This window comes from Trematomus bernacchii, unplaced genomic scaffold, assembly GCF_902827165.1.
Source record: "Trematomus bernacchii unplaced genomic scaffold, fTreBer1.1, whole genome shotgun sequence".
NCBI classification, from domain to species: domain Eukaryota; kingdom Metazoa; phylum Chordata; class Actinopteri; order Perciformes; family Nototheniidae; genus Trematomus; species Trematomus bernacchii.
The window spans coordinates 2,469,654-2,497,533 of NW_022987620.1; the positions used below are offsets into that span (position 1 = coordinate 2,469,654).

General features: G+C 41.3%; 1 protein-coding gene across 1 annotated transcript in view; it reads right to left on the bottom strand.

The window, feature by feature from the left end:
• Nucleotides 1–27,880, bottom strand: part of dnah5l (dynein, axonemal, heavy chain 5 like) — a 76,064-nt gene that overhangs the window by 32,238 nt on the left and 15,946 nt on the right. The window contains exons 24-52 of the mRNA XM_034132721.1: nucleotides 26,103–26,275; nucleotides 25,857–25,949; nucleotides 25,675–25,778; nucleotides 24,022–24,118; nucleotides 23,869–23,949; nucleotides 22,730–22,984; nucleotides 21,909–22,058; nucleotides 21,655–21,773; nucleotides 21,268–21,404; nucleotides 20,554–20,716; nucleotides 20,257–20,368; nucleotides 19,850–19,978; nucleotides 18,950–19,149; nucleotides 16,101–16,254; nucleotides 15,798–15,908; nucleotides 15,408–15,563; nucleotides 15,168–15,296; nucleotides 13,750–13,965; nucleotides 12,918–13,064; nucleotides 12,673–12,845; nucleotides 12,320–12,390; nucleotides 12,125–12,232; nucleotides 7,779–7,966; nucleotides 5,028–5,222; nucleotides 4,481–4,615; nucleotides 2,498–2,555; nucleotides 2,142–2,273; nucleotides 881–1,098; nucleotides 401–535 (exon numbers count right to left, since the gene is read on the bottom strand). Of these exons, the coding sequence (XP_033988612.1) occupies nucleotides 401–535; nucleotides 881–1,098; nucleotides 2,142–2,273; nucleotides 2,498–2,555; nucleotides 4,481–4,615; nucleotides 5,028–5,222; nucleotides 7,779–7,966; nucleotides 12,125–12,232; nucleotides 12,320–12,390; nucleotides 12,673–12,845; nucleotides 12,918–13,064; nucleotides 13,750–13,965; nucleotides 15,168–15,296; nucleotides 15,408–15,563; nucleotides 15,798–15,908; nucleotides 16,101–16,254; nucleotides 18,950–19,149; nucleotides 19,850–19,978; nucleotides 20,257–20,368; nucleotides 20,554–20,716; nucleotides 21,268–21,404; nucleotides 21,655–21,773; nucleotides 21,909–22,058; nucleotides 22,730–22,984; nucleotides 23,869–23,949; nucleotides 24,022–24,118; nucleotides 25,675–25,778; nucleotides 25,857–25,949; nucleotides 26,103–26,275 (4,139 nt within the window). The remainder of the gene's footprint in view (nucleotides 1–400; nucleotides 536–880; nucleotides 1,099–2,141; nucleotides 2,274–2,497; nucleotides 2,556–4,480; nucleotides 4,616–5,027; nucleotides 5,223–7,778; nucleotides 7,967–12,124; nucleotides 12,233–12,319; nucleotides 12,391–12,672; nucleotides 12,846–12,917; nucleotides 13,065–13,749; nucleotides 13,966–15,167; nucleotides 15,297–15,407; nucleotides 15,564–15,797; nucleotides 15,909–16,100; nucleotides 16,255–18,949; nucleotides 19,150–19,849; nucleotides 19,979–20,256; nucleotides 20,369–20,553; nucleotides 20,717–21,267; nucleotides 21,405–21,654; nucleotides 21,774–21,908; nucleotides 22,059–22,729; nucleotides 22,985–23,868; nucleotides 23,950–24,021; nucleotides 24,119–25,674; nucleotides 25,779–25,856; nucleotides 25,950–26,102; nucleotides 26,276–27,880) is intronic.

A 27,880-nucleotide genomic window follows, 5' to 3' on the forward strand; every position in this document is an offset into this window, starting at 1 on the left:
GAATTGACTTGAAAATACTACCGTTAGTTTATAAAGCACTAAATGGGTTAACACCAAAATATATTTCTGTTTGCAGTCTCTGCTTCTGAATGAATGTGTTTGAATGCTGACTCGTATTGGTAAATGTGCATCGAGAGGTTGCATAGATTGGAAAAGCACTATATAAATGAAGTCCATTTACCATATATATATATATATATATATATATATATATATATATATATATATATATATATATACCGTCATTTACGCTAAATACTTTTATTTGTCTTCTATTTAATCACATAGCAATGCATATACACTGCAATGTAACTTTTATTCTTGTATTTTGTATTTTCTATGGATGTTTTCCAATGTGTTTCAGTATCTAATGTTTTGGTTAATGTGCTTTTAAAGGCACCTTGCAGCAGGGAGCCATGGGGATCCGGTCTCCGTTCGCCAGCGTCAAAGTTTTGTTGTCGTCCAGAACGGAGTTCAGGTTCTCGATCCAGATGGCGTCCACCGGACCGTCCAGCACGATCCAGACATATTCACCCTGACACACACACATCATCATTTTCATATCAATACCCAGTGTTCTTGAAGTAAAAACGATGCACTGACGAGTAACGCACCTGCCTGATTAACTTAAAATCAGGATAAAAAAGATCATGTTATACTGTATATAATAGAGCTATGTGGGAGACCAATGTGTTCATATAGGTTTTTTTATTAAACTATTCCTCTTACTGTGATTTAAACAAAAAAAGTCTGAAAACACTATTACACTTTAACTTGAACTTGATGACAAAGAAAGATAGAAACATCCCCGTGCTCAGAGTGAATCGTGAAGTTCTGTTAACCGTTCTCTCATGAATCCGTGCTGTGATATCCCGCCCACCTTCTTGGCCTTCAGGGTCTTCCTCCACAGGGTGGAGAAGATGCCGTCGGTCCAGTCGTTGGTGGTGACGTCCAGCGTGCCGAACATCTGCGCGGCCGTGATGGCTTTAGGGTTCATCCTGACCTCTCGGTGGGGGGAGCCGCACTCGCTCATGGCCCTCATCAGAGTGTGGATGCAGGACGTCTTCCCCGCCCCGCTGGGACCCAACGCCATCATCCCTGCAGGGATACGACAGTTACAGGTCAAAACAGACGCATGGTGCGCATCTCAGTAGGTTTTTTCTCACTGTTATTACATTTTATTTAGGTCGGCAAAATAACAGAAGGATTTATTATTTCTCCAACTGAATTTGTATAACTGGCTTCATTGACAGCGTTCACACCATCGTGTAGGGAAGAAAACTGTATAACTCTATTTAACTGGTGCTTCATTTTCTAATTTACAAAGTCATTCCAAAATCTTAATCTGGCCCCATTTGTTTAATAAAATAGAGTCAAAGTTATTTGAGTAAATTAAGTATTTTGCATTACATGCGTTACATTTGAATGTATCTAGCAGAGAACTAAATAATACAAAGTTATACACTTTAATATTTTAAGAGTTTTTGGTGGTATTTATTTTTTTAATATTTCATCATAAATGAATGTGAATGCTTTTTGAACAGCTGTTGGTGATGCAGACCTTTTTTCACAGATCTGATTTACAGTATTTAACAAACAATGCAATACAATTACAGTACATGCTGAATCATTCTAAATGTATGTACTTAATAAGATGGATCCTCGAAGTCACCGGCCAATAAATCATTCTCACATGGACTTCCAACATTGACTTAAAATAAACGAGTCTCTTCCCGGCTGTAGTAGTACACGTCAACAACTTTCATAGCCTGTTGCAAAAAAGTTGCATCGTGTTTTACATTTATTCGTCATGTCCTGCTTGAACTTTCTTCTATAATATTGCAGAAAATGTGCGCAAATACAGAGTAATGTATGGACATATGGTGCAATCTGTATGTCTAAAACAATTATGCAGGGCAGGCTAAATTGCCCCATGAAAAGCGTTGCCAAAGCACTCGCTACATACCCATGAGACTCATTTAAGTGGGGGCATATTCCTGCTCTCCAGAAGATGCAATTCAATAACTACCTTTAGCCCCACCTTAAGGACAATCTCTATTGCCTTACATTTTATACTTTTAGGGTTTAAATATAAGTTATTTTATCAGGGAGTTGTTGGTTCTTCCTGTTATGATCTGTACCATGTCGGACTCTCTGCGTCTCGTAGAGCTGCACCAGTTTGAGGATCCATGGGGGGTGGGGGATCAGACCGGTCTCCTGAGCCTGATTCAATATGGACGACTCCAAGTCCGGATACCCAGCTTTATCTAGAACTACAGGGGGAGGAGACATTTAAAAATACATATTTTAATACAAACTTTCCAGTGCCATGATATAATAAATGTGGTGACTTCGACATAAATAAATTAGATGATAGCTTTATGTTAAAACTTCTCAGTCTCATGTGTTTGCCTCAGAAACTCTTCACCGACAGAGCCATGCTTTGGACAACATGATGAATGTGTTTTTGAGATAGAAGTGAGAGATAGAAACGTACCAATACTGGGAAACAGGTCATTGATCAGACTCATAAACAGAGGCTCATCCCCGTCCACCTGCAGAGACACACAGAGGAATCATGTTGCTGCTGTGAGAATAACTAACTATTGTTCCTGCTTTGTGGAAATCTTCGAGCAACATTTCAACTTACTGGTGCTATAAGTGGCAATGGGGCTAGACCATTTTGGAGCTAGTGCAGGCTACCTTTAATGGAAAAGAGTCAGCCAAACTGCACAGGATATACTGACGCTTTGTGCCATATATCGTGGTTAATATTACCTTGAGATCGCAGATACATTTGCATATTTACCTGAAGGCTTATAGGGAGCCAAATGAAATAAAGATTGTGTCATTATTCTGCAGAATATGAAAAATATTGAAGTATGTTACTATTCTAACTCATTGAAGCCTGAAATGACTTTCAAAAGGCTCTCAAAGCAAACCAGCTGCTACATACAACTCACTGCTATTTTAGAGGGAAACATTGTACTATTAAATTAACCTGACAGAAAAATGTTATTGGTTCAGATTCAGATAAAAAAAAATGTAATTGAGCATTTACATGCATAATCACTGAATCTCCCTAGCGATGTCCAGATACATTCTCTTTTTTGTACTTCTTTAATTTACTCTTTTCTGAATGCACAACAGAGTAGCCCTGGTCCTGTGTCATTTGTTGTCTTAGCAGAGCTAACATGTGTGCAGCATGCTAACCTGCTAACAAGAATCATTTCTGGTTATTCAGTGTGTATGCATTGATTTAATGATTAGTAACTACTTTAATAAACCAAATGTTTGTTAATGAGGCCCTCTACGGCCCAATCCCAAACCACTCCCTCGACCCTACCCCTCCGTGACGGAGTGAACTCCGTCTGTAGCCACACGCTGAATGAAGTTCCCTCCATTAAGGGTTAAGGGTATAAAATACAGCTTCTTAGTTTTTGCAACAATCTGTAAATACAGAACTTTATAATAAATGCAGACATTTACCTTTTTCTAGACTAAACACAGGTACGATCCTAAGTTAAAAAAATATGAGGTTATCATGAGGTTGTTAACATCGCAGTTTATCAGTGGATGTTTGCTGGAATTGTTTGTAAACAGCGTGTTTCCTGACGGACACACACAGCGTGACTCCGGTCAGGTAGAGACCGGTCTCCAGTCAGCACCTGCAGACTCGCTGTTTGAGGGCTTGATAACCCACTCCCCCTCCACACCGCTCCACACTCGTTGGTTTGGAACAGCACTTAATGTGGCGGACCCTCCGCGCGAACGCGCAAACGGAGGGGTAGTGTGTAGGGGTAGGGTGTAGGGGGCGGTTTGGGATTGGGCCTACATTTGCTGTTGGTCCTGGGTTCAAACTGCCAAACAGGAAGTGAGAACCTCCAATAGGATTAATAGAAGAGAGAAATGGACTGTACTATGTTGAGCAGAGTAGCAGGGGGGTTTCATGTTTCACATAAGTCTTTTATTAGACGGTAAACAATTCATATTGTTCATGTTTCTATGTTAGAACAGTTTAAAATAAGGTTTAGGTTTTTACTGCAGTTTGGCCTCTTGCCTTTTTTCTGGATCGGAATCTGTTTTCTTCCAGCGCCTTAAAAAAAAAGCTCTGCAAAACGGTGACAATGAGGATTCACCACAAGTACATGAGCAGAGGGAAAAGGATGAGAGTGCAGTTAAAGGGTGTAGGACTTATGTCATGGAAGCATTTGAGGTACATTGGAATATGCAGGCTTGCATTTAAACAGGAACGTTTTCTTTTTCAGCATAAGGACAAGAGAATGTACGTTTATCCAGATATTGTTGGAGTTGAAGCTTGCCGAAGTTTTTCTACATTTTTTAAACATATCTTTTTCTACAACCTCACTAAAACCAGGCGGAAAGTATGACGAAAACTACAAATAAAAACAGTTATCCTGGCATTGCAGTTATATAAATAATGATATATATATTGTCCCAAAGTAGTGATACCACACACCAGTTTGGAGAGGTTCATGTCTCTCAGGACTCTCATCACCACCGTCTTCTCTGGCTCTGACGGGTTGGATCTCTTCACAGCGCCCAGCGTCCTCAACACCGACAAAATGTTCCTCAGACCAAAATCATAATGGACCTAGAGTAAACACAGAACTAATATCAATAAGTAAAATACAGGGTTTTTTACCAAGCTGAATGAGAAACCAAAAATAGATATGATTATCACTGAGATGAATGATGCTTTGTGCTCAAAAGTCAAAGTTGATATAGACATTTTAGATTTTTTTTCTGTTTAAGATGTTCAGCATTTCTTTTTGCTGCTACTGTTCACATTCCCCCTGAAGCAAGTTTAAAAAAAAAAAAAAATTTCTCTCGTGTAGCATAATGGACTTCTTTGTGCAACCCTGTGTTGCATTATTACAAAAAATGACCCTTGCATCTTTGTTATGAAGTTATGAAATCTAGCATTCAAATATCATAATGGCAGGAGAAAGTTTAAGAATTGTTTCTGAATATGAAATGTCATGAAGTTGGCAGTATCTCCGCACCTGTTTGGAGAGCTGCTCCTCACACAGTTTGTACAGGGTGAAGAACTTCCTGCTGAGCACCTGGTTGTCACGGAAACCTGCGCTGGCCAGTTTGACCCTCATGATGATGGCACGGTCCGGGACCATCATGGCGACGGTGCGAAACTGGATCTTCAAGTTCTCAGGAAGCTCCTGTCGACCGGCGTACCCGGGGTTCTGCAGGGCAGAGAGGTTAGGTCCAAACTGCACTTTTCCATATTTGGATACTTTTTTTATTTTTTTATTTAACCAGGATAGGTCTCATAGAGATTAAAAATCTCTTCAACAAGAGAGTCCTGGCCCAAGATAGGCAGCAGCACAGTTTCAGACAACTTAAAACAGTCACAATCAAAACCCAATCACAGTAATAACAAGATCAGCCGAAGCATGTTCAGACACAGCGGCCTGCTTCAAAGTATTTTAGAGTCACTTTGAGTCTGTTTAAAGAAAAGAAAATGTTGCAGCTGGTTCCGAGCCACAGGAGCAGCGTAACTGATCGCCCTATGCCCCAGTTCAGTACGGACTGGGATAGTAAGAAGAAACAAGTTCTCGGAGTGAAGCCGATAATATCCTGTGCATTTGCGGTTCATGTAGTAGATCCTTAGATAAGGAGGAAGAGCACCAAGAATAGCCTTATATATGAGGATGTGCCAGTGTTCCAGTCTGACCATCCAACACAAGCATATAGGTTGCAGTGGTGTGTCAAAGTGTTGAGGTTGGTAATGAATCTCAGTGCACCGTGGTAGATGACATCCAGCGAGTGAATGCACTGAGATGATGCATTCATATAAACCACATCTCCATAGTCTAGCACAGACAGAAAGGGTGCAGACACCAGTCTCTTTTTTGCCTCGATGGAAAAACAGGACTATACTTGAGTTAGTACACTTCCATGTAGAACAGTACTTTTCTTTCTCTTCGTCCTCCTCCTTCCTGTTGTACAGTCAAATTACTTTCTAATCTGTATTATCCTATTTCATTCAATAAATGTATGTATCATTTTTTTCCTGCATTTTATATTGCATTTTTCATGCATTACTATATGTGACCTGCTCCATCGAAATCAGTCGCTTTGACCCGAAGACACATTTTGAGTTGTATACACTGTTGGAAAGAGGAGATTCCTAGCTTTCTAATGATATCAGGATTGTTTTTGTACTCGAAATATTAAGCAAACTATGTCACATTATATAATGACTGTCACCAAGTCATCATTTTGAGAAAAAGGCCTTCAAAGTTTCCTCTTCTCTGGAATCCATCGATCTGATTGATTATCAGCGGCTAATAAATGATCAAAGTAGTACGGAGGGAAAATATTTTCGTTTGGATTACTGGTCTGGGGGAAGCTCGCGAGTGTGTGTGTGTGTGTGTGTGTGTACGTGTGTTTGTGTATTTTTGCGTTTGTGTATATTGTGTTTGTTTCCCGGGGAAAACACTCACGAGAAACACCGGCTGTTATGCCTGCTGTGACGTCAAGTTACTCCGTTCTCCGCTTATAATTATGCCGTTACAAGCTTCAAAGTTGTATTTATCATCTGAATTTGCCGAAACAAGTTTAAAAGCCAAGACTTTATTTATTTGAAATCAGATGAAAACAAACTGTAACGGACCCTGCCGTGTTATCTATGATTACTATAGAAATTATGTATGCCTTACATTCATAATTTCAGCCGGAGGGAGGGGAAGCGGTGCGCGGGACAGCAGAGTGGCGAGTGAGAGCTGTCATCTTCCCTTTACAAGCTTCACAAATGTATTTATCGTGTGATTTTGGAAATAAAAGTTTTATATTCTGAAAGCCAAGACTTTGTTTATTTAAAATCAAACAAAACACCCGAACCCCGAAAAACTATTTTTTTACACAAATACACGTTTATTTTTAAATGAGCCGTTGCGACTTCCGACTGATTTCGACTACATATTTGTAGTAGCACAATTTTATTCTTGCAGAATTTCATTTGGTCTTGCCCTTTTTTATTCTGGCACCACTTTCATTCTTGCACTGTTTAAATATGTATTGCCCTATTTAATTATTGCACTTTCTTTCTTTGTTGTTCTGGCACTATTTGATTTTTGGTATATTGTAAGTTGCCTTGTAGGTGGAGCTTTGGATTTAAAATGTTCTTTGCAAACAACTACACTGTATCTTTTGTAAAAATAGCAATAAAGCCTTTGACTCTTCAAATAGGTCCTTTAATTTTACTTAAAGGGGACCTATCATGCAAAATGCACTTTTGTACGTCTTTTATACATGAATATGTGTCCCCTGTGTGTCAGGGAACTCACCAAGTGTCAGAAAACACAACCCTCTCTCTTTTCCTCCATACCCAAATCTCTAAAAACGGGGCTGCAACGGATCTGATCAAAACTGATCCAGATTTGAAAATTCTCTGACGTCAGGAATGAGGAGCTCCGCCTATATGGCCAACTCTCCACCTATCAGGGGAATGAGCGGTTGCCGTGGCATGGTAACAGCATGGTACCATGACGCTCATGCCTCGCCCCCCTCCTTTGCAGGGGGGCGTGGTCAGCTGCAGCGCATGCAAAGACAGGCTGGAGGAGAGCAAAATAGAGCGAAATGAGGCATGGCTAAAATGCATGATCTGTTTGGTATTTTGAAAAAAAAAACGTATAAATATACCTTATATAGGTATGGCCCTACAATATATTATTCAAATATAGCATGATAGGTCCACTTTAAAATATCAATAACGCCCCCTCTCAGAGCTCAGTTACCATGGTGAGGAAGATGCCGAACTCGGGGTCCATGTCCACCAGGTCTCCGTCGCTGAAGATGAACTGCTTCTTCTTGTTCTTCTTGCACTGCAGGACGATGTAGATCTGCTGGGCGGCCACGGACAGGACGGGCAGCTCGATGCGGTTAAACTCATCGAAGCAGCCCCAGGCTCCGGACTGGGCCAGGCCTGCAGAGACATCAAAACACAAACTGAAGACACTTTGAGGAGCTTAACTTAAGATTGTCATTGCCATAGCTATAATGCAGCATCTGTGCATATGACAATAAAGCCCTTGAATCCTGAATCTTTGCAACTCAGCCCAGCAGATCCTACGGTGCTTATTTTGCAACTTTTTGTATACATGTGACAGTTCAGACGTGTTTGGCCACTTCCCCTAACTTGTACCAGCTCACATGGTTTACAAGAATCCGACACTACCAGCGACACCCATTTCCTATCTTGATTCTGGAAATGTCAATTACAATACCAATGTTACTAGGATATAAAATAGGTTCTTACTGAACCAATGCTGAAAAAAAGAACCCTCTAACCTGGTTCATTATTAAAATAATGATGTTGCCATTAAGAATAGAAGCTGATACAGCAATGGACTAATGCATAAAGCAGCGGTTTTCAAAGTGTGAGGCGCGCCTCCCCTGGGGGGCGCCAGAGAGCTTCAGGGGAGGCGCAGCGTGAGACAAAAAATAACGAGAAAAGATGAGAAAAGTGACACTTGCCCACTGTTGGCTGTCTGTGGAGACCGAGTTCCCCCACCTCGCCAAAAAGGCTGTAAAAGTGCTCATTCCCTTCACCTCCACCCACCTGTGTGAGTGCGGGTTTTCCGCATGGACTTTGATCAAAATCAAGTGCCGAGTATGATCTGCGTTTATTCCTGTGTGCATCAAAGACGCAGACTCATTGTTCCCACTAAAGTAGGGGTGAGTGTAATAAGGAGGCAAAATTGACGTTCAGTGTGTTGCCGGGAACATATAAGGATTTATCCACGATGTTGAAAATGTTAAAAATGTTTTAAAAACATGTGTTGAGAACACGGCGTGCGAAAATATACGGGTCGTGCTGCAGCTAGATTTGCCTGTCCTCTGTAAGAAGGTGCCGGCGACTGACATGCGAGGAAGAACGGCTGTCCACAGGCTGTTCCAACTTTAAAGGGCCCATGTCATGGCCATTTCCACTGATCATAATTACATTGTTGAGGTATACTAAAATAGATTTATACTGTGCAATTTTCCAAACTCACATTGGTTTCGCATACAGCATCTCTGTCAAGCATGTGTATTCAGCAGTATTCACTTTCTCCACTAAACGACTCGTTGGAGCTCTTGCCCCCCCCTCCCTGTGAGCCTAGTGTGCTCCGATTGGTCAGCTCGGCCACTCGTTCTGATTAGTCAACCACCAGAGAGGCTGCGCCCATGTCAGTGCTTTTCCCGGCTGCTCTCAGCGTAACATCAGTCTTATCATGGCGTCGGTACAGCGGTATATTTTATATACATATATATTTTTAACTGTTGTTATAGAAGAGTGTGACGGCCCCAGGGCCTTTGTCTTACGATGGGGTGGAGCTGAAGAAGCTAATCAGCACGATCACGGACACCTCCGGACACTACGGCCCCAGTCTCTCTCCAAAGCGGCTGCAGGAAGACTAACTCTGCGATCCTCTCAACCACCTATCTTTGCATTTACCACAATAAATGTGCCGTGGTTTTGTAAACTCGTGTATGTCTCCTTGTCTTTCCGTTGTGGCCTACGAGCCGCTCATAACAAAGAGTAAGTTATTTTTACCCGTTATAAACTACTACTGTTTGATGAGAAATCAAATCATGGTTTGCTATATATGAATTCAGGGAAGAAAGGATAGGCCTACTAAGTATTTCCATTAAACTTTATTTTTAGAAATGTACAAAATGAACATAAATATACATATATACACGGTATATCATCCATTCCTCCTCCTCTTGCCTGCGCACAGCCGGTGCGGTGCGGTGCCTTTTAGCACGACGCCTCAGTAGTAGTAGAATCCCTTCCCCGTCATGGATTGTCCGCCAGGATCTGGCTGGACGAAATCAAATGCAAATCACAAAATATTAGAGAAACTTAGTTGTTTTAGATTCGTTAGTAGTAGTTGTGTAATGAACAGCTTGCCTGCTAATATGCTAACCTAGCTTTGTTTACCTTGGTAGCTAACACGATATGAACGTTAGCTTGGAGGAAAGGCAACTATAATGCAGTGTAATAAAACTACTATGAACAAAAGCTAGTGGTTCATATTAGGCTAGCAATAACGTGTTTATAATTGCAATCGTATACGGGTATTCTGCTACCATACAATGTAACTTGCATGAATACATTGTTTTGCGCTAGCATACAGCTAGCCTCGTTAGCTACATGCAGTATATGTACGGTCACAATGTACGGTAAACCGGAGTATACTGTATGAGTATTCCGTGTGTGTGACTGCAGACATTCTCCTGCCATGACAAACATGTAAGGCCATCTGCTGACATTGTAGTTGATATATTTAAACGCTAGCAACGTAGCATCACAAAAATGTTTTTCTGACCAAAACTAGCTCAAGCTCCGTGTGTTAGATCGCTACGCCAGCTATAATGTAATTACGTTTCGCGACTGACCGGCAAATCACCCGCAGTATACTGTCAATAGGTATTTTGTGTGTGAATGCAGACATTCTCCTGCTATGAGATACATGTATGCAAGGCCATCTGCTGATATTAGAGTTGATATATGGAAACTCTAGCAACTTAGTTAGCACAGTTAGCACTGTGTCAATGGCTTAGCAGTCCAACACAGTTTACACATTTAAACAGTCTTGTTTGATAAATACACAAATAACAATGCAAACTTACAGGTTGTATACCCAGATCTTCCCCTGCTCCAAACGGTCCAAACAAGCTGTGCATATCCGGCCTCAAACTGGGCAATGTTTTTGGAAGCTTTCGTCTGTGAAATGCCGGTTCATCGAACCTCTGGAGGAGGAACACGCCGCTGCTGGTGTGGCCATAGCTCTTCGGGATTGGTCCATTTCGTTCCGGGTACCGCATGACATCAGGCGGTACCCGGAAGAATCAAATGGGCAGTGACGTATCTCCAACGAGGCGTTTTGGGGAGGTATTTTCTGTGTTAGAGTTTTACTCGCTACAGGGTGTACTTTGAGGGTTTTGACTCTGCACACCGTTTACATGCATAAAAACCTTCATAACACACAAGGGGACGGGTAATAACCGGAAAAGCATGACATGGGAGCTTTAACAACTTTATTAACTTCCAGGGAAGTGAATTGAACATGCTATTGTAATTGGGTGTGTGGTATATTTTCGTGCACGGACACGCATGTTCCACAACACACAAACTGAACAACACTCAATTGTCCGATCGCTACCAGTGTCCTTGCGATCTTGTTTTAACAACAAAGTGCACATTACTGATGCAATATGGTTGAGACCATTCGGGCTTATTCTAGAGGGGTGCAAGGAATAGTCCAAGTAGTGGGGGAGTTGTATACAATATGTTTAAAACATAAAGATAAAAAGGTTTAAAAAAGTTATTGTTTAATGTTTTAAGGAGGTGACGCTACTCAGCCAATCAAATCGGTGCAGTCAGTGAGTCAGCACGATAGATTCAAACACACACACAGAGACGAGACAAGAGGAGAGAAACAGTCTTCATTTTCTCTCACTGGACCTCTTTGAAATGAAATTGAATACCTCTGCATTATAGCAACAACAACAATGATAATAATAATAATAATAGCAATAATAATTGGGAGGGGGGGCGCGGCTGTTCTTATGTTCTCTGAGGGGAGGCTCACCTTCCCACACTTTGAAAACCCCTGGCATAAAGGATCTTCTTTGTGGCCTTGTTAAGAGTAAATAAAAAATGCCATGTCATGCATGTATACTTTCCTATGTGAGAAAATTGCAATGCCCTTTTTTTATATTTTGTCCATATTAAAAGGACCAATAAAGGTCCTATTGAGATGAAAAAGCTTCCTATACAAGTACAATATCTGCAAAGAATATATGCAAAAACTGAAAAACAGACACGGGACATAGTATCAGAAGTTAAGGAATCAAGGCATCTGTAAATGCTCATAAACTGATTAGGAAATGTGCCACTGATGCAACACTTGCAGGACGTGAAAGGAAGCAGATTATTCATGAGGAGAATTCTCTCTGATGATATAGTGTTATAGTTAATGGCGATATTTGTCGTTTAACTGGAAACGGTATTTCTTCAAGTGAAACTTTAACAGTTTCAAAGTCAAACACAGCAGTTCAAGGTGAATCCAGATTTGTATGACCTTCGCACCTTTGTAGATGCGTCCCAGCCCTCTGTAGTCCATCTGGTCTGAACAGTTGAAAACCACCACGTATTTACCTAGACAGCGACCCATGTCTTTGGTGGTCTCTGTCTTACCTGGTCACACACACACAAACTCATTTGTATAGCAAAGTGCAACAAAACAATATAAGAATATTTTTGCAGACACATGTTCTGTGTAACCTGTTCCTGCAGGGCCGGCCGGAGCACCCCCCATGCTCATCCCCAGAGCCTGGGCCAGAGTTATGTAACACCTGGACATTGTTTAAAGGAGCATAAACATTTTATACAAATATTTATACAGTTTACTCAAGTATTGTAATTGACATGTTATGCTACGTATACTTTACTCCACCACAATTGTGATGCAAATTATGTCCAGCCAGTTTTGAAAGGAAAATGAGCTAAATGAGTGTGTGTGTGTGTGTGTGTGTGTGTGTGTGTGTGTGTGTGTGTGTGTGTGTATGTGTGTGTGTGTGTGTGTGTGTGTGTGTGTGTGTGTGTGTGTGTGTGTGTGTGTGTGTGTGTGTGTGTACCTGTCCGTCAGCGGGGTGATCACCAGTCTGTCTGTGCAGCCCAGGTATTCGTTGCAGTAGCTGAACTCCACATCTGTGATCTGGATCACACATCTGTCCGTGTCCTCCAGGAAGTAAAACCTCGACTGTTTCTGCCACTCAAAGTCCGACGCAGACCGCACATTCAGACGCACCTGAGAGAGAAATATGATATAATGACGAAAATATTTAAATAAATATTGATGTCCGTCCCTGTGTGCACGCACCAGCTCGTCGAAGATGTCCCTCTGGTGGACGTGGATGGTGATGAGCGTCTCGTACTTTGTCCTCTCGTTCTTGCTCAGGTCCCGGGTCGTCATGTCTATCAGCTCGTTGAGGAGGTCCAGGAACTTCTGATTGGTCTTCTGCATGACCTGTCAGCAGAGGTGGGAAGTAGTTGAGTACAAACACTTCGTTACTGTACTTAAGTACATTTTTCTGGTATCAGTACTTTACTCCACTACTTATTTTTCTGACTACTTTTTACTTTGACTTCTTACATTTTGAACACAAATACCTGTACTTTCTACTTCTTACATTTTGAACACAAATACCTGTACTTTCTACTTCTTACATTTTGAACCCAAATACCTGTACTTTCTACTTCTTACATGTTGAACACAAATACCTGTACTTTCTACTTCTTACATTTTGAACACAAAGACCTGTACTTTCTACTTGTTAGATTTCCCAAACAGGCTGGTTCCTTTAGTTTGAATGTGTGTTTGGTGGCGTGATCATTATTATTTAGAGTCATTGCGTGCCTATTGATTTGAACACGATCCGTGTATCCATCATTTCCTGGTCTTCTCTAAAGAAGAGGGACCAATGAAAACGTTGTCATGTTGCCGTTGTTCAGCATGGAAACATTCATTAGCTAACAATGACATTATTCTTCTATTAATATAAAGGGAGGTCAGGTACTCTTTAAAACACCTGCTAGTTATGGGTACTTTTTACTTAGCCATCTCTGCCTGTCAGCCAATGAGAGAAGTGAGATTGAGAATAGAGGCCTGACAGAGGTTTTTCCCTCTGTGCCTGGTTCCTAAATAAAAGCACCTTCTTGTCAGACTTGCTGAGGACGAGTGCGTCCTCTGCGTCTCGGGTCCAGATCATCTGGATTCCCAGCAGGCCGACCTGAGCAGGAAACTCACACTGGAAGTCCAGGAGCTTCATGGCGGGGTCGCTCAGGGTGAGGTGGGCCTGACGGATGATAGCATGGAGGGTCTGCCTCACCCCCGCTAACAGCTGACCCAACCACACCTCCACATTCCCCTGCAGGAGACACACAGACACCCTTTAGGATTAAGCCTTCATATGCCAAATAATCCAGATTGATGACGTGCTTGTTCATGAGCGTTTAGTGGAATAAATTACAGAGCAGGGAGAACAAACTGTTTTATATAAGGTAAATTAAGTTAATAAACATAGTAGCCTCGGTTATTTGCATGCAAACCAGCAACATTTTCTGCATAAAAATAAGCTAAAAGCCATAGATAACTTAAATGTATTGTAAAAATGTGATAAAAATGCTAAGCCAAGCAGAGGCTATTTACAGTAATTACATTACCCCACAGGATGGGTTTTAAAATCAAGCCTGCATGCAATTTCCGTCACCCCCTGCCCTCCTTCGGGCCCAAAATAGTATTTAAAAAATACACAATGGGCCTTTTATTTTGATATAAAAATGTTTCTTCTGGTTGGTTCAAACCAATTAAAACAACCCCTTTATGATCAAATACAAACATTCATTCAGAGATTTCATTTGTTCAATGCAAGGTTTCAAGTTATTTAAAGTGGACCTATCGTGCTATATTTGAATAATATAGTGTAGGACCTGACGTCAGGACAGTGTTCAAATCTGGATCAGTTTTTATCAGATCCGTTGCAGCCCCTTTTTCAGAGATTTGGGTATGGAGGAAAATAGAGAGGGTTGGGTTTTCTGACACTTGGTGAGTTCCCTGGAACACCGGGGACACATTTTCATTTATAAAAGACGTACAAAAGTGCATTTTGCATGATAGGTCCCCTTTAAGATACAAATATATGCATGTAAAAATGTAAATAACTGTTTACAAAAGTATGAAGACATCTTTTGTGTGTGTGTGTGTGTGTGTGTGTGTGTGTGTGTGTGTGTGTGTGTGTGTGTGTGTGTATGTGTGTGTGTGTGTGTGTGTGTGGCCTAGCATTACTATCCTTGTGGGGACATACTTCCCTTATGGGGACAAAATGGAGGTCCCCATAAGGGGAATCATGAATTTTAGGGTGAAGACTTGGTTAGGGTTAGGGTAAGGGCTAGGGTTAGGCATGTGTTGGTTATGGTTAAGGTTAGGATAAGTCTCCAGGAAATGCATGTAAGTCAATGAAATGTCCCCTGAAGTAATGTATACATGGTATGTGTGTGTGTGTGTGTGTGTGTGTGTGTGTGTGTGTGTGTGTGTGTGTGTGTGTGTGTGTGTGTGTGTGTGTGTGTGTACCTGTGCCAGGACAGGCTGCCTCAGCTCCACAGTTTCTCCTTCTTGAGACTGAAATGTGATCATCTGGTCGTAGATGTTCTCGTTGAAGACGACTCTATGAACGTTGTCAAACAGACTGAGCAGATGTGCCTGAGACATGCGAGGAAGAAAGGACACATATATATAAGCAGACAGGCAGGGAGTGGGGACAGCAGTGAAGTGTATGACTTGAGTTGTACCCGTACTGCATGATAGTGTTACCTGGATAGTGTGCGAGTCAGAGGCCTGTCCCAGGATCTCCAGCAGGGCGGGGTCGGACACGAAGAAGAAACGAGGAAACACCAAACGCTTCTTCTCCAGATAACCAGAGAGAGACTTCTGACAGAACTCCAGCTGCTCCAGGAGGTGAGGGAGCACCTGCAGGAGGAGAGGAAGAGGAGGAGAGGAAGAGGAGGAGGAGGACAAGGAGGAGGAGGAAGAGGAGGAGGAAGAGGAGGAGGAAGAGGAGGACATATCAAGTCATCATCTTTTGGTGAAGAATAAATAAACAGATGTTTTCCTGCTGATATATATTTGATGAATTGCTCTTTAACAATAAAGACTAAACCCTCATGTGAGAGGGTGAGTGTTGCTCAGAGGCCGGGGCAGCACCTGGCTGAGGGTCTCGTCCCCCCCGCAGCACTGCACCACGTTGGGCTGCTCGTGGGCTCGCTGCATGACGCTCTGCCACGCCCGGTCCATGTTCTGGAACCGCTTGGCCTCCTGGACGAGGAAAACACAGACATGAGGCTCTGTCTGACGCGACAGGAGACATTGGAACTGTGACGTGGGGATCATGTGACGGGGGGATCATGTGACGCAGGGATCATGTGACGTGGGGATCATGTGACGCGGGGATCATGTGACGTGGGGATCATGTGACGTGGGGATCATGTGACGTGGGGATCATGTGACCTGCGGCAGCTGCTTGGCGATGTCCCCCCCCACGAACACGGCCTCCAGGTAGATCCAGAGGTTCTGCACCGACAGCCAGCGCTCCACGATCTCAGAGGTGTTGGAGAGCTTCTGCACCCAGAGCTGGATGGAGGCCTTAAAGGGAGCGTTGTACCTGCGCACACAGGCTGTATTCATTACATCATTCACGTACTAATGTATCCATCTATACATTCTCCTACATGTATCCATCTATACATTCTCCTACAGGTATCCATCTATACATTCTTCTACATGTATCCATCTATACATTCTCCTACAGGTATCCATCTATACATTCTCCTACAGGTATCCATCTATACATTCTTCTACATGTATCCATCTATACATTCTCCTACAGGTATCCATCTATACATTCTCTTACAGGTATCCATCTATACATTCTCTTACAGGTATCCATCTATACATTCTCTTACAGGTATCCATCTATACATTCTCCTACATGTATCCATCTATACGTTCTCCTACAGGTATCCATCTATACATTCTCCTACAGGTATCCATCTATATATTCTCCTGCATGTATCCATCTATACATTCTCCTACATGTATCCATCTATACATTCTCCTACAGGTATCCATCTATACATTCTCCTACAGGTATCCATCTATATATTCTCCTGCATGTATCCATCTATACATTCTCCTACATGTATCCATCTATACATTCTCCTACATGTATCCATCTATACATTCTCCTACAGGTATCCATCTATACATTCTCCTACAGGTATCCATCTATACGTTCTCCTACATGTATCCATCTATACATTCTCCTACAGGTATCCATCTATACATTCTCCTACAGGTATCCATCTATACGTTCTCCTACATGTATCCATCTATACATTCTCCTACAGGTATCCATCTATACATTCTCCTACAGGTATCCATCTATACGTTCTCCTACATGTATCCATCTATACATTCTCCTACAGGTATCCATCTATACATTCTCCTACAGGTATCCATCTATACGTTCTCCTACATGTATCCATCTATACATTCTCCTACAGGTATCCATCTATACATTGTCCTACAGGTATCCATCTATATATTCTCCTGCATGTATCCATCTATACATTCTCCTACAGGTATCCATCTATACATTCTCCTACAGGTATCCATCTATACGTTCTCCTACATGTATCCATCTATACATTCTCCTACAGGTATCCATCTATACATTCTCCTACATGTATCCATCTATACATTCTCCTACATGTATCCATCTATACATTCTCCTACAGGTATCCATCTATACATTCTCCTACAGGTATCCATCTATACGTTCTCCTACATGTATCCATCTATACATTCTCCTACATGTATCCATCTATACATTCTCCTACAGGTATCCATCTATACATTCTCCTACAGGTATCCATCTATACGTTCTCCTACAGGTATCCATCTATACATTCTCCTACATGTATCCATCTATACGTTCTCCTACAGGTATCCATCTATACATTCTCCTACATGTATCCATCTATATATTCTCCTACATGTATCCATCTATACATTCTCCTACAGGTATCCATCTATACATTCTCCTACAGGTATCCATCTATACATTCTCCTACATGTATCCATCTATACGTTCTCCTACATGTATCCATCTATACATTCTCCTACATGTATCCATCTATACGTTCTCCTACATGTATCCATCTATACATTCTCCTACAGGTATCCATCTATACGTTCTCCTACATGTATCCATCTATACATTCTCCTACATGTATCCATCTATACATTCTCCTACATGTATCCATCTATATATTCTCCTACATGTATCCATCTATACATTCTCCTACAGGTATCCATCTATACATTCTCCTACAGGTATCCATCTATACATTCTCCTACATGTATCCATCTATATATTCTCCTACATGTATCCATCTATACGTTCTCCTACAGGTATCCATCTATACATTCTCCTACATGTATCCATCTATACGTTCTCCTACATGTATCCATCTATATATTCTCCTACATGTATCCATCTATACGTTCTCCTACAGGTATCCATCTATACATTCTCCTACAGGTATCCATCTATACATTCTCCTACATGTATCCATCTATATATTCTCCTACATGTATCCATCTATACATTCTCCTACATGTATCCATCTATACGTTCTCCTACATGTATCCATCTATACATTCTCCTACAGGTATCCATCTATACATTCTCTCCTACATGTCCGCACTCTTTCATTTCAATCTGCTATCTTCTATTATACATATTTCTCTTCTTTCATTTATTTCCTTTCTGCTTTTCTGTCTTGCTATCCTTCTTCAAAGTCCTCCTTCCTTTCAGTCCTCGCTCCAAGTTGTCCTTCCTTCCTTTCCTTTCTAGTCACTCTGCAAGTAATCCTTCCTTCTTTCCTTCCTAGTCTTCCCTCCAAGTCATCATTCCTCCCTTTCCTTTCAAGTCCTCCTTTCTTTCTGATTCCTGTGTTCATTCCCTTTATTGCTTGCTTTATAGTCCTCTTTTCTATCCTTCCCCGCCTCCTTGTCCTGTTCATTGATGTCCTTTCTTCTTCCTGTCCCTCCTTCCTTTGAAAACCGTTATTCCCTTCCTTAATGTCTTTCTTTTCTTACTTTCTTCCTAATCATTCTTCCATATTGTCCTTGCTTCATTTCTCTCCATCCTTAGTTTCCTTTCTATCAATCAGGCACAAGAACCCAAAATGACCTTTGCCATTACCTTAAATGACCTTTCCATCCTCTGTCCTAAAATCCTTGCTCTCTTTCTTCCCCCTCCTACCTCCTTCCTTCCCCCCTGGTCTGCCCACCTGTTGCTGAGCAGTGAGGTGAGCACCATCAGACTGTCCTCCATCATGGAGATCTTCTCCGCGGTGTCGGCTCCTTTCAGCAGGAGTTCTCCTCTGGTCCTGAAGGAGGAGAAGCTGAGTGTGTGGCTGCTCCACTCCCCCACCACCTCCTGCAGCTTGGCCTCGATGTCGCGCTCCTTCACCGCGCTGATGCACACATCCTGACACACGGGAAACAGTCAGACAGAGGCAGGCTTTTCTAACACTGACCCTGGCCTTTAATGCGTTATTATCATATGTTTTCAGTAATATTCTTCATTTTTACCTCATCTTTCCTGGCTATTTCTGTTTATTTGTCTATATTTAAAATAATCCGATTATTTTGTAATATTCCAGACTTTTAAGGATTATATTTTGTAATATCTTTTCAAAGTTATTAGCATATTTTTCAGGTTAATCTCCATCATTCCAGACTTTTTTTAAGTTATTCAAAATGTGAGATTTTAGTTGACTTACATTACATTGTGACTGACTTTTTCTGGTTATTTGTGTCCTATTCAAATAAATCTTTGACATTTCAGGCATGGTTTAAACTTTCAAGACTACATCTTTTAAATATATGTAATGAAATGTAATATTAAGGATTTTTTTTTTTTTTAAAGTCTGCCTTGCACTATTATTCAGGACTGTTGAGAATGATTCATTTTCATCTGGAAGTCTTATATTTTTGCACATTTTAGGGTTATTTTCTTGATTATTCTATATTCTACAGTGTAAGACACTTTCACAGATAATTTCTTATTTGACAAAATGATTCACTAAATGAAAGTGATGGTTAAATAAAGGCATTATATTTAAAACGTGAGTAAATGTTAATCAAAAAGAAGTAAGAGAATGAAGTAGTTTGTTCAGCCTCCGTACCTCGATGTCCTCCTTGTGTGTGAGCAGCGGAGCCTCCATGATGTTTCTGAGGGAGAAGCTCTCCGACTCCACCTGGAGGCTATGAGCCGTCAGCTCAGAGAGGCGGGACCAGTGTCGGGGCAGCATGGCCTGCAGGACACCATCGTTATGACACAGGAGGGACTATTGTACACCTCTACAGGATGTTCACTCAGGTTAGAAGAGTTTTCCATTAGAGTCACTGATACTTGACTTTATTCTAACATTATAGAGATATCTGTAGACATTTCAAAAAATCATAACATTGCTTTTAGTGAAACATAACTTTGAAATGTATTTTTTTGTATAGGATGTGGACAGATGACCAAGGACACAACTCTGTGGGGGTGATTTTCATTGTATAAAACCAACTCCAAAATGTTAAATACCTTGTTGGCCATCATGTGCAGCAGAGGGCAGGTCTCCGTAAAGTCATCGATGGTTTTCTTCAGATCTTTGAAGGCCTGCCACTCCTTCAACGCTTTGGGAAGCTTCCGGATCCTGCAATCACGAAAAAATGATCTGATGAGTGATGGAGCAAAAAGTTCTCCTTTCTTCCATTTACATTGTTTACTTTCTATATTTTAATTTTCAAAAAACTTGCATGCTTTATATCGATTAAATTCGTTTTAATCGAAAGATTAAAAAAACAGTTTGATAGTGTCAGAAACTCTTCGCCGCTGCACCTGCTCTGGAAGTCCATCAGCTCGGTGTTGATCTTCTCGATGTTGAGGTCGGCCCACAGGATGTCGCAGTAGCCCCCGACGCTTTTGATGACCGAGTTATACAAAGAGTAGAGTTTGGACATCAGAGAGAGCTCCTTCTTGATCCTCTGCAGCTCGGGGTACTCTGCCGGGAGAGAGGGGGGGGTGGATTAGGAGCAACAGTATTTTGCCCTCCATGCAAACATTTGATCAGCTAGTTTCTTTAACTTAAGATCTAGACGTCTAATGACTAAAATCCTTCATCTAAATAAAATATAGAGTTAAAAAAACACCAAGATCTAAAACATGTGTTCAGTCCATTTCTGAAGGCTTCTGGCAGACAACGCTGGCACCTGACAGGAGAGCAGATGAAACTAGGACAGCATCAAAAAAAGAACATGTAGTTGAGAGAGGGGATGATTTTCAGATTTAAAAACATTGTAAATGTACACGAAAAAGCTCAGATATTCTCTAACATTTAACTGGTAAAGATATAAGAAAGGGAAATGGTACCTTCACCAAAAAGGTTTTTTTGTTTCTGAAATTTGTGACTTTTCTTTTTCACACAATAGCCCCAATACGCTTTTGTGTGAAATGCATGGTGACCTTTAACATTATACACTTTCCTGAAAAATGTGGGATAAAGTAAGATTAAAACTCACAAAGGTCATTTTTGACAAATGTTACACAGTATACCTTTAACAGGCAGTCCAAACAGCTCCTCTCCTCCAGAGCAGGTGGTGTATTTCCTCCACAGCTGATCAAACTCAGCCTGAAAACCCTGCAGCCGATCGCTGGCTTCAGCCGGAGTCAGGCCCTCTGTCCCCGGACCCCTACACACACACACACACACACGCACGCACGCACGCACACACACACACACACACACACACACACACACACACACACACACACACACCACACACACACACACACACACACACACACACACACACACACACACACACACACACACACACACACACACACACACACACACACACAACACACACACACAACACACACAGGTTTAACTCCTCTGTTAGTATACAAATATATCATATATGTGAAAATGGTGTGTACCTGAGGCTGTACGCGCTGCAGAAGCTCTGCATGAGGTTCTGGAAGCTCTGCACGGCAGACAGCAGGTCAGCCTTCATGCTGGGCTGGATCCTCACCAGAGTGTTCTGGTTCTGCTCCACCTGAAACCACAGCACGTTTACATCGCTCCACCTTTCATAGAGCGGTCCAATCTTTCATGGAGTGCGCTCAAATACAATACAATTCCATGCATATAAACATTTGATAATGTTGTGACCGAGGAGGCTGAAGCTCACCAGGGCAGCGAGGTTACTCCAGGCGTACGTGAGGCCGTCCACACGCTCGGCGTTCCCATCACTGAAGAGCAGATCGTGTTTGTTGAGCAACGCAAAGGATTCCTCCACCGGGCCGATGGTGGCGTCCACACGCACCTCCGCCTCCCGCACCTCCAACAGGAAACAGTGAGGAGGAGGAGTGAGCATAGATGCATGAATTATAAACACTGAGGCGATGAATGCATGAGAGAGGGAATAATTAGTTAGGTAACAATTCACTTTTTTTTCTTCTAAAATGTGTAAATGAACATGATTTATGGTCTCTCAATGGACTAATATTATTATGAAACCATATATTGAGTTTTGGTCCAATGTGAACAATTCTTTGTGAATATTATTTTTAAACCGTGCTATATATTTTTTTACATTTTACACTATACAGTATATTACAATAAAGCAATAAACAAATCGTGTATATATGGAAATATAAAAAAAAAAATCCACTTTAATTTAACTGATTTCACAAAAATAGGGTTTATGATGTGGTTATTTATTTGTTGTTGTTGTTGTTGTTATCTAGACATGAAATTAACTTGTTATCTAGTTATGGTGGGTGGGTTATGGTCCAGCCCTATTTATACTGTTATTATTATGTTCATATTTGTAGATGTATGTAGAACTTAATACATTCATATGAATGAACATTAGATTAAAAAAACTGATCAAGAGTTCATCTTTTGGAGTATAGATCAATCAATGGTGCATTCTCTCTAATTGAGAATGAATGAATGAACGAATCAGCGAGCATGTGATGTGTGACAGCCAATCAGACGCTGGCTGACCTCTCTGAGTGCTGCCATGGTTTCTCGGACGTCCTCCAGGTCTGTGATTGGACGCTGCAGGCGCTTCGTCATCCCGTCCACAAAGGAGAAGAGGTCGTTCATGTCAGCTGACGCCCGTCGGTTCAGCGCGGCGCCGAGGGCTCGCTTCCACAGCCGAGCCTCCTGAGTCAGCGCCAGCTTCAGCTGCTCTGTGTCCAACAGCACCGCACCCACACCGTAACACACCGGGAGCTCAGAGATCTGCTCCTCAAGCTTCTGCAGGGACAGCAAGGCATCATGGGTAAAGAGAGCATTTGTAGTTTTTATTGACAAGCTCTACTTATTCTCAAACTGCTGTCAATTTGATTCCACATGTGTTACTGTTAATGTGATTAGCTGTGCACACAGAGGGAAAGCAGCTCCATCTACAACAACATCTCCCAAAGAAGAAGGGCTTCAGCCATTGTAGTTTTACAAAAATAATGAATTACTGAGCTGGGGGAGGAATCTAATATTGCAAGAAAAAAGCATGTTCATTTATGATAAATGTATGAAATAAAACGTCACAAATTTAAAATAAAAATAATATAAATAAAATATTAAAAAGTGGTGCTTCTTTATATCAAGGAACATCATATTGCACATTTGTTTCTCTAAAATGTCTCCAATCTCAGAAAAGATTCAAGTTTTTACTATTAAATCTGAGTATTTTTCTGTAAATTAACAACTTTAATTTCAGAAGATTGTATTTTACCCCCACCCGCTCGATCATTTAATTGTAATATTTGTATAGTAATGGCACTAAAAGACCCTGTTATTATACAACATGAATTTACCACATGGACGATCAGCAATCATCAATAATTGTGTATTCTCTTTAATGCACAAGTCACAAGACAATGTGACTCAAGCCATTTGATTTGATTGCCTAAGTCACACTTTGGACCTAGGCCATTAAACTCCCAGGGTAGGAACAGCATTATGTTTTCAATAAGGATGTAGGCAATTTGACCAGAGGTGGCCAGCATCATGATGCGAGATTTATGCGAGAAAAAAACATTTCCCTCAAAATATGACTTATGCCATTAGTTTAAGAAGGTGACGATATTGAAAAAATGAAAGAGCGGCTTGTAACTGTGACAAACAGGAAGTGGACTCACAGAGTAGGAGGAGATCTGAGAGCTGAACTCCGGCAGCGAGGGTCCGGACTGCAGGAAGGCCTGCACCTGCTCCTCTGGCTCCTAAACACACCTGTGTGTTAGTGCATCTTAACAACACACAACACACACTTATAGACACACACACACACACACCTGGTTCCACAGTGTAGAGAAGTGAGAAAGTTTCTTCAGAGTGTCCTCAGTCTGGGGTCTCAGAGAAGACACGATGGAGCTGAGCTGGAAAACCAACCTGCTCGACAAAACAACAAAAATATAGATACAAATAAATATATAAATATGCATTTTATTAACTTAGCTGTTGTTGGGTAAAAAATGAAAGGTCCATGCTTGGGCTAGAATCTGACCAAGGACCTTCTCAACTAAATGTTTCATCGTTCCTTAGCACTTTCCGTCTCATCAGGTTCACAGAATGCACTGTAGACGATCAGAGTTTTATCCTTAGAGTTTTATTCTTAAAAGAATGAAAACCCGGGACAGTCTCCGGACGACTGGACAAAAATGTGAACGTGCTTTCTCCTTTTTTAAAGTCCAAGCCCCTGCTGTTCCATCTTCAAACTGTAATCCCAATGTGTTGACAACTTGTACTATCTTGAGACTTTCTCTTCCTATGTTGGCTTGATTTTCTACTGACTTCAGTGTTTTCTAAAGAGGGCCGAATGCCCTCCAGCTACTCCTAACCCTTTTAGTTTCGGGACCCCCTTTCCATCCAGCTATCAGCCTTCAACCATGGGCCTTCTGTCCTTGCATGAACCCTCCTACACACACACACATACACACGTCCTTACTCCGGCATACAGGTCTTGGCAGCTGGAGATACACACGCACATCTGATGCAGTCACTGGCTGCCACTGTACACACCTTAACATTACGCTTATTTTACTGAATTATAATAATACTTTTCTAATAAAGAGCAATTTGTTAAGAAGAATTATACTGCGACACTGTGGTTTGCTTAATTGCTATTTATTATAACCATGTCCTTCAGAAGTCAACTGAACACCACTAGAGGTATTAGGTTTGACTTAAGAGTAATAATCTTAAAGATTTGTATTCACCATCTATTGATGCATAATGTAAAACAATGTAGTATTTTAATATTTTAAGTATTACGAACTGTACTAAGGTACTGGTAATGCAAACCTAATGTTTCCTGTCAAAAGGGTGGGTTTTGTATTTGTTAAAACTCTCTTCTCAAATCAATCAATGTTGATTAAATGTCTCAAATTTGACCTACCCAATGTTTACCTAACTTGTATTACTGATATTGTTATGAAGAAGCCATATAAATGCAGTGTGACCACTGATATACTGTAAGTGAGTGTGTTAGTTGAAGACATGTGCACCTAATGTATATAGGAAAATGAAGAATTGTTATTTTTATGTTGTATTCTATAGTGCTGCTAATAACAATAATACACTGTTTAAAATAAAATTCAGCTTTATATGTATCTTTATTAATATAATTGTGTTCTCCTTTTCGTATTAGGGTTATTATAACTGACAATGTTAAAAAGAATAAATAATCATAATAATATTATATATAACAGCAACAAAAACATAATAATAATACAAATAATAATTATACTCATAAGTTTAGCTAATTTTAGCCTGCTGCGTTAGATAGATTCAGTACTAAGGCAGACCTTTGCAGCTTATTTGAAAGTTAGATAAACAAGTAAATACATTATTTAATGTATTAATAATAATACATGAGTATAATATTAATTAATAAATGAGTATATTAATAATAACTTTATTGTGTGGATAAATATCTCTGGACTGACTTGCTGACGTCCCTGTGTTCGGCCAGTTGTCGGTCCAGAGGCCTCAGCACCGGGGGCTTCACCGGGACGTCGTCTCCTGCGTCCCGCCCCGACGCCTGCTCCACCTGCACAGAGTAATGCTGCACTGTGATTGGCTGCCTGGTGACAGCTGTTTAACACAACCAGATGGAGGGGGAGTTTACCTGCTGCTGTCTGTACTGCAGGTGAGAGAACGTCCACAGAGGGATGTCTTTAGTCACAGACAGCACCACACTCACCAGCCTGTTCACCGCACTCTGAAACACAAACGACATCAAAAAGGTAGAGGCAAGTTAGTATATCATCTAAAATGAAATAATAAACAAATACAAACAAAACTAATGATATTAAAGTCACAGAAGTGTTTGTTTCAGTAGAGTTTATGTAGTGATAGATCATAACAATAGTACCTGGATGTCTTCCAGGCTGGGTCTGAGGACGATGTTTGGGATGGCGAGCTGGATGCTGGCTCTGAAGAGAGGAGGAGGAGGAGGAGCTGGCTGGCTGCAGGAGTAAGAGGAGTAGGAGGAGGGCGGTGGGACGTAAAGTCTCCTCTTCAGGGCGGCCAGAGACGATTTGGTGGCTGGAAGGAAAAGGTGTGACAGAGTGCAAGACACTGTCAAATAAAATACCACATCAGGACATTAAAGGTCACCTATTGTGCAAAATCCACTTGTTCATGTCTTTTATACATCAACATGTGTCCAATCTGTGTAAAGAGACTCTGAAAGTTTCAGGATAAAAGATTCTCTCTCTTTTTGTCCTGATCCATTTATATAAAAACCTGTCTGAAAATGAGCTGATCAGATTTTGGCCACTTTATGATGTCATTTTTGGCTTGTGTAACCATTAGCCAATCAGCAACCAAGGTAATCCCTCCCCCCACCTTATCACCTGAATCTCCTCCTAGGGCACCAATAGCCGCGTTCACACCAAGTACTTTGCCGTACTTAGTGCCGGCACTTATTACCCCAGGGCATTTAGTACAGATCGCGTTCACACCGGAATAAATTCCCTGAGGGAAGATTACACAAATGAGCCGCTGACGTCACTTCGTCTTCTTCTGCTTTGGGTTTACTGGCAGGCCGCAAACAACTTCACGGCGCATACTGCCACCCGGAGTCCCCGGCCGGAAGTCCCCGGAGTTGGGGACTGGCTTCAGTAGAAGCTGCTGGGACTCCCAGCAGCTTCTACTGAAGCCTTCCGAGTAAATCGCCAGAACGCCGACATCTCCTCATCTCCACCGCTCCCATGTTTTCTTTTGTGTTGCCATAAGTTAGTCTCTCTGCGTTTGTGCGCTGGGCGAATGCTAATGCTAATAATTTTTCCCCCAGGAAAGTACCATCTCTCAGCAGGCACTAAAAATGGGGGTAAAAGTTCCCGGCACTAAGTACTCTTTTTGGTGTGAACGCGACATAAGGGGTACTAACGGAACTAAACGCGAAAAGTACGGGGAAAAGTACTCCGGTGTGAACGCGCCTATTGTGTTCTTTTTAACAAAATATCTCTCAGAGGGGCGTGGGGAGTGGCTCCTTATTTTTATCTAAAGTGACAGACAGAGAATCAGCACTTTTGAAAGAGGGCTGAAACAGAGGGGATTATGGGATGCTACTATGCATGACCTGTTTGGTGTTTGGAGCCAAACACTTCAGAGACATGTTTGTATATATCTGAGAGCTATAATATATTGATGAAAAACAGTATAATAGGGGACCTATACAATCTTGAGTAATTACAACTTTTTCTGTAAAATAATTCAGGAACTGCATCTTGGAGCTCTTATCTTCCACCAATTTAAGGCGTTCTGAAATACATTAGAGCATGATATTAAACAACCAGTCTTGTAAACATTATTTTTTACTGTGTTCCAAGCTAAATTAATTATTGAATTGAAATGAATTGTAATAGTACTGATCAATGTGCTGGTTATTTTTGTGTTGATGTGTTCTTTGTTCTCTCTTGTTACACATGCTACGTCTTTTACCGACCAGCAGAGGTGGGAAGTAACAAAGTAGAAATACTTCGTTACTGTACTTAAGTAGATTTTTCAAGTATCTGTACTTTACTTAAGTATATAAGACAGACGAAAACAACGTAAAAGACGTATGAAGAAACAGCTAGGCAGAGACGTTAAGGGAGAAAGGTCTAACGGCATAATGTCCAAGAGTAACGCTAGTACAGTCAGCGA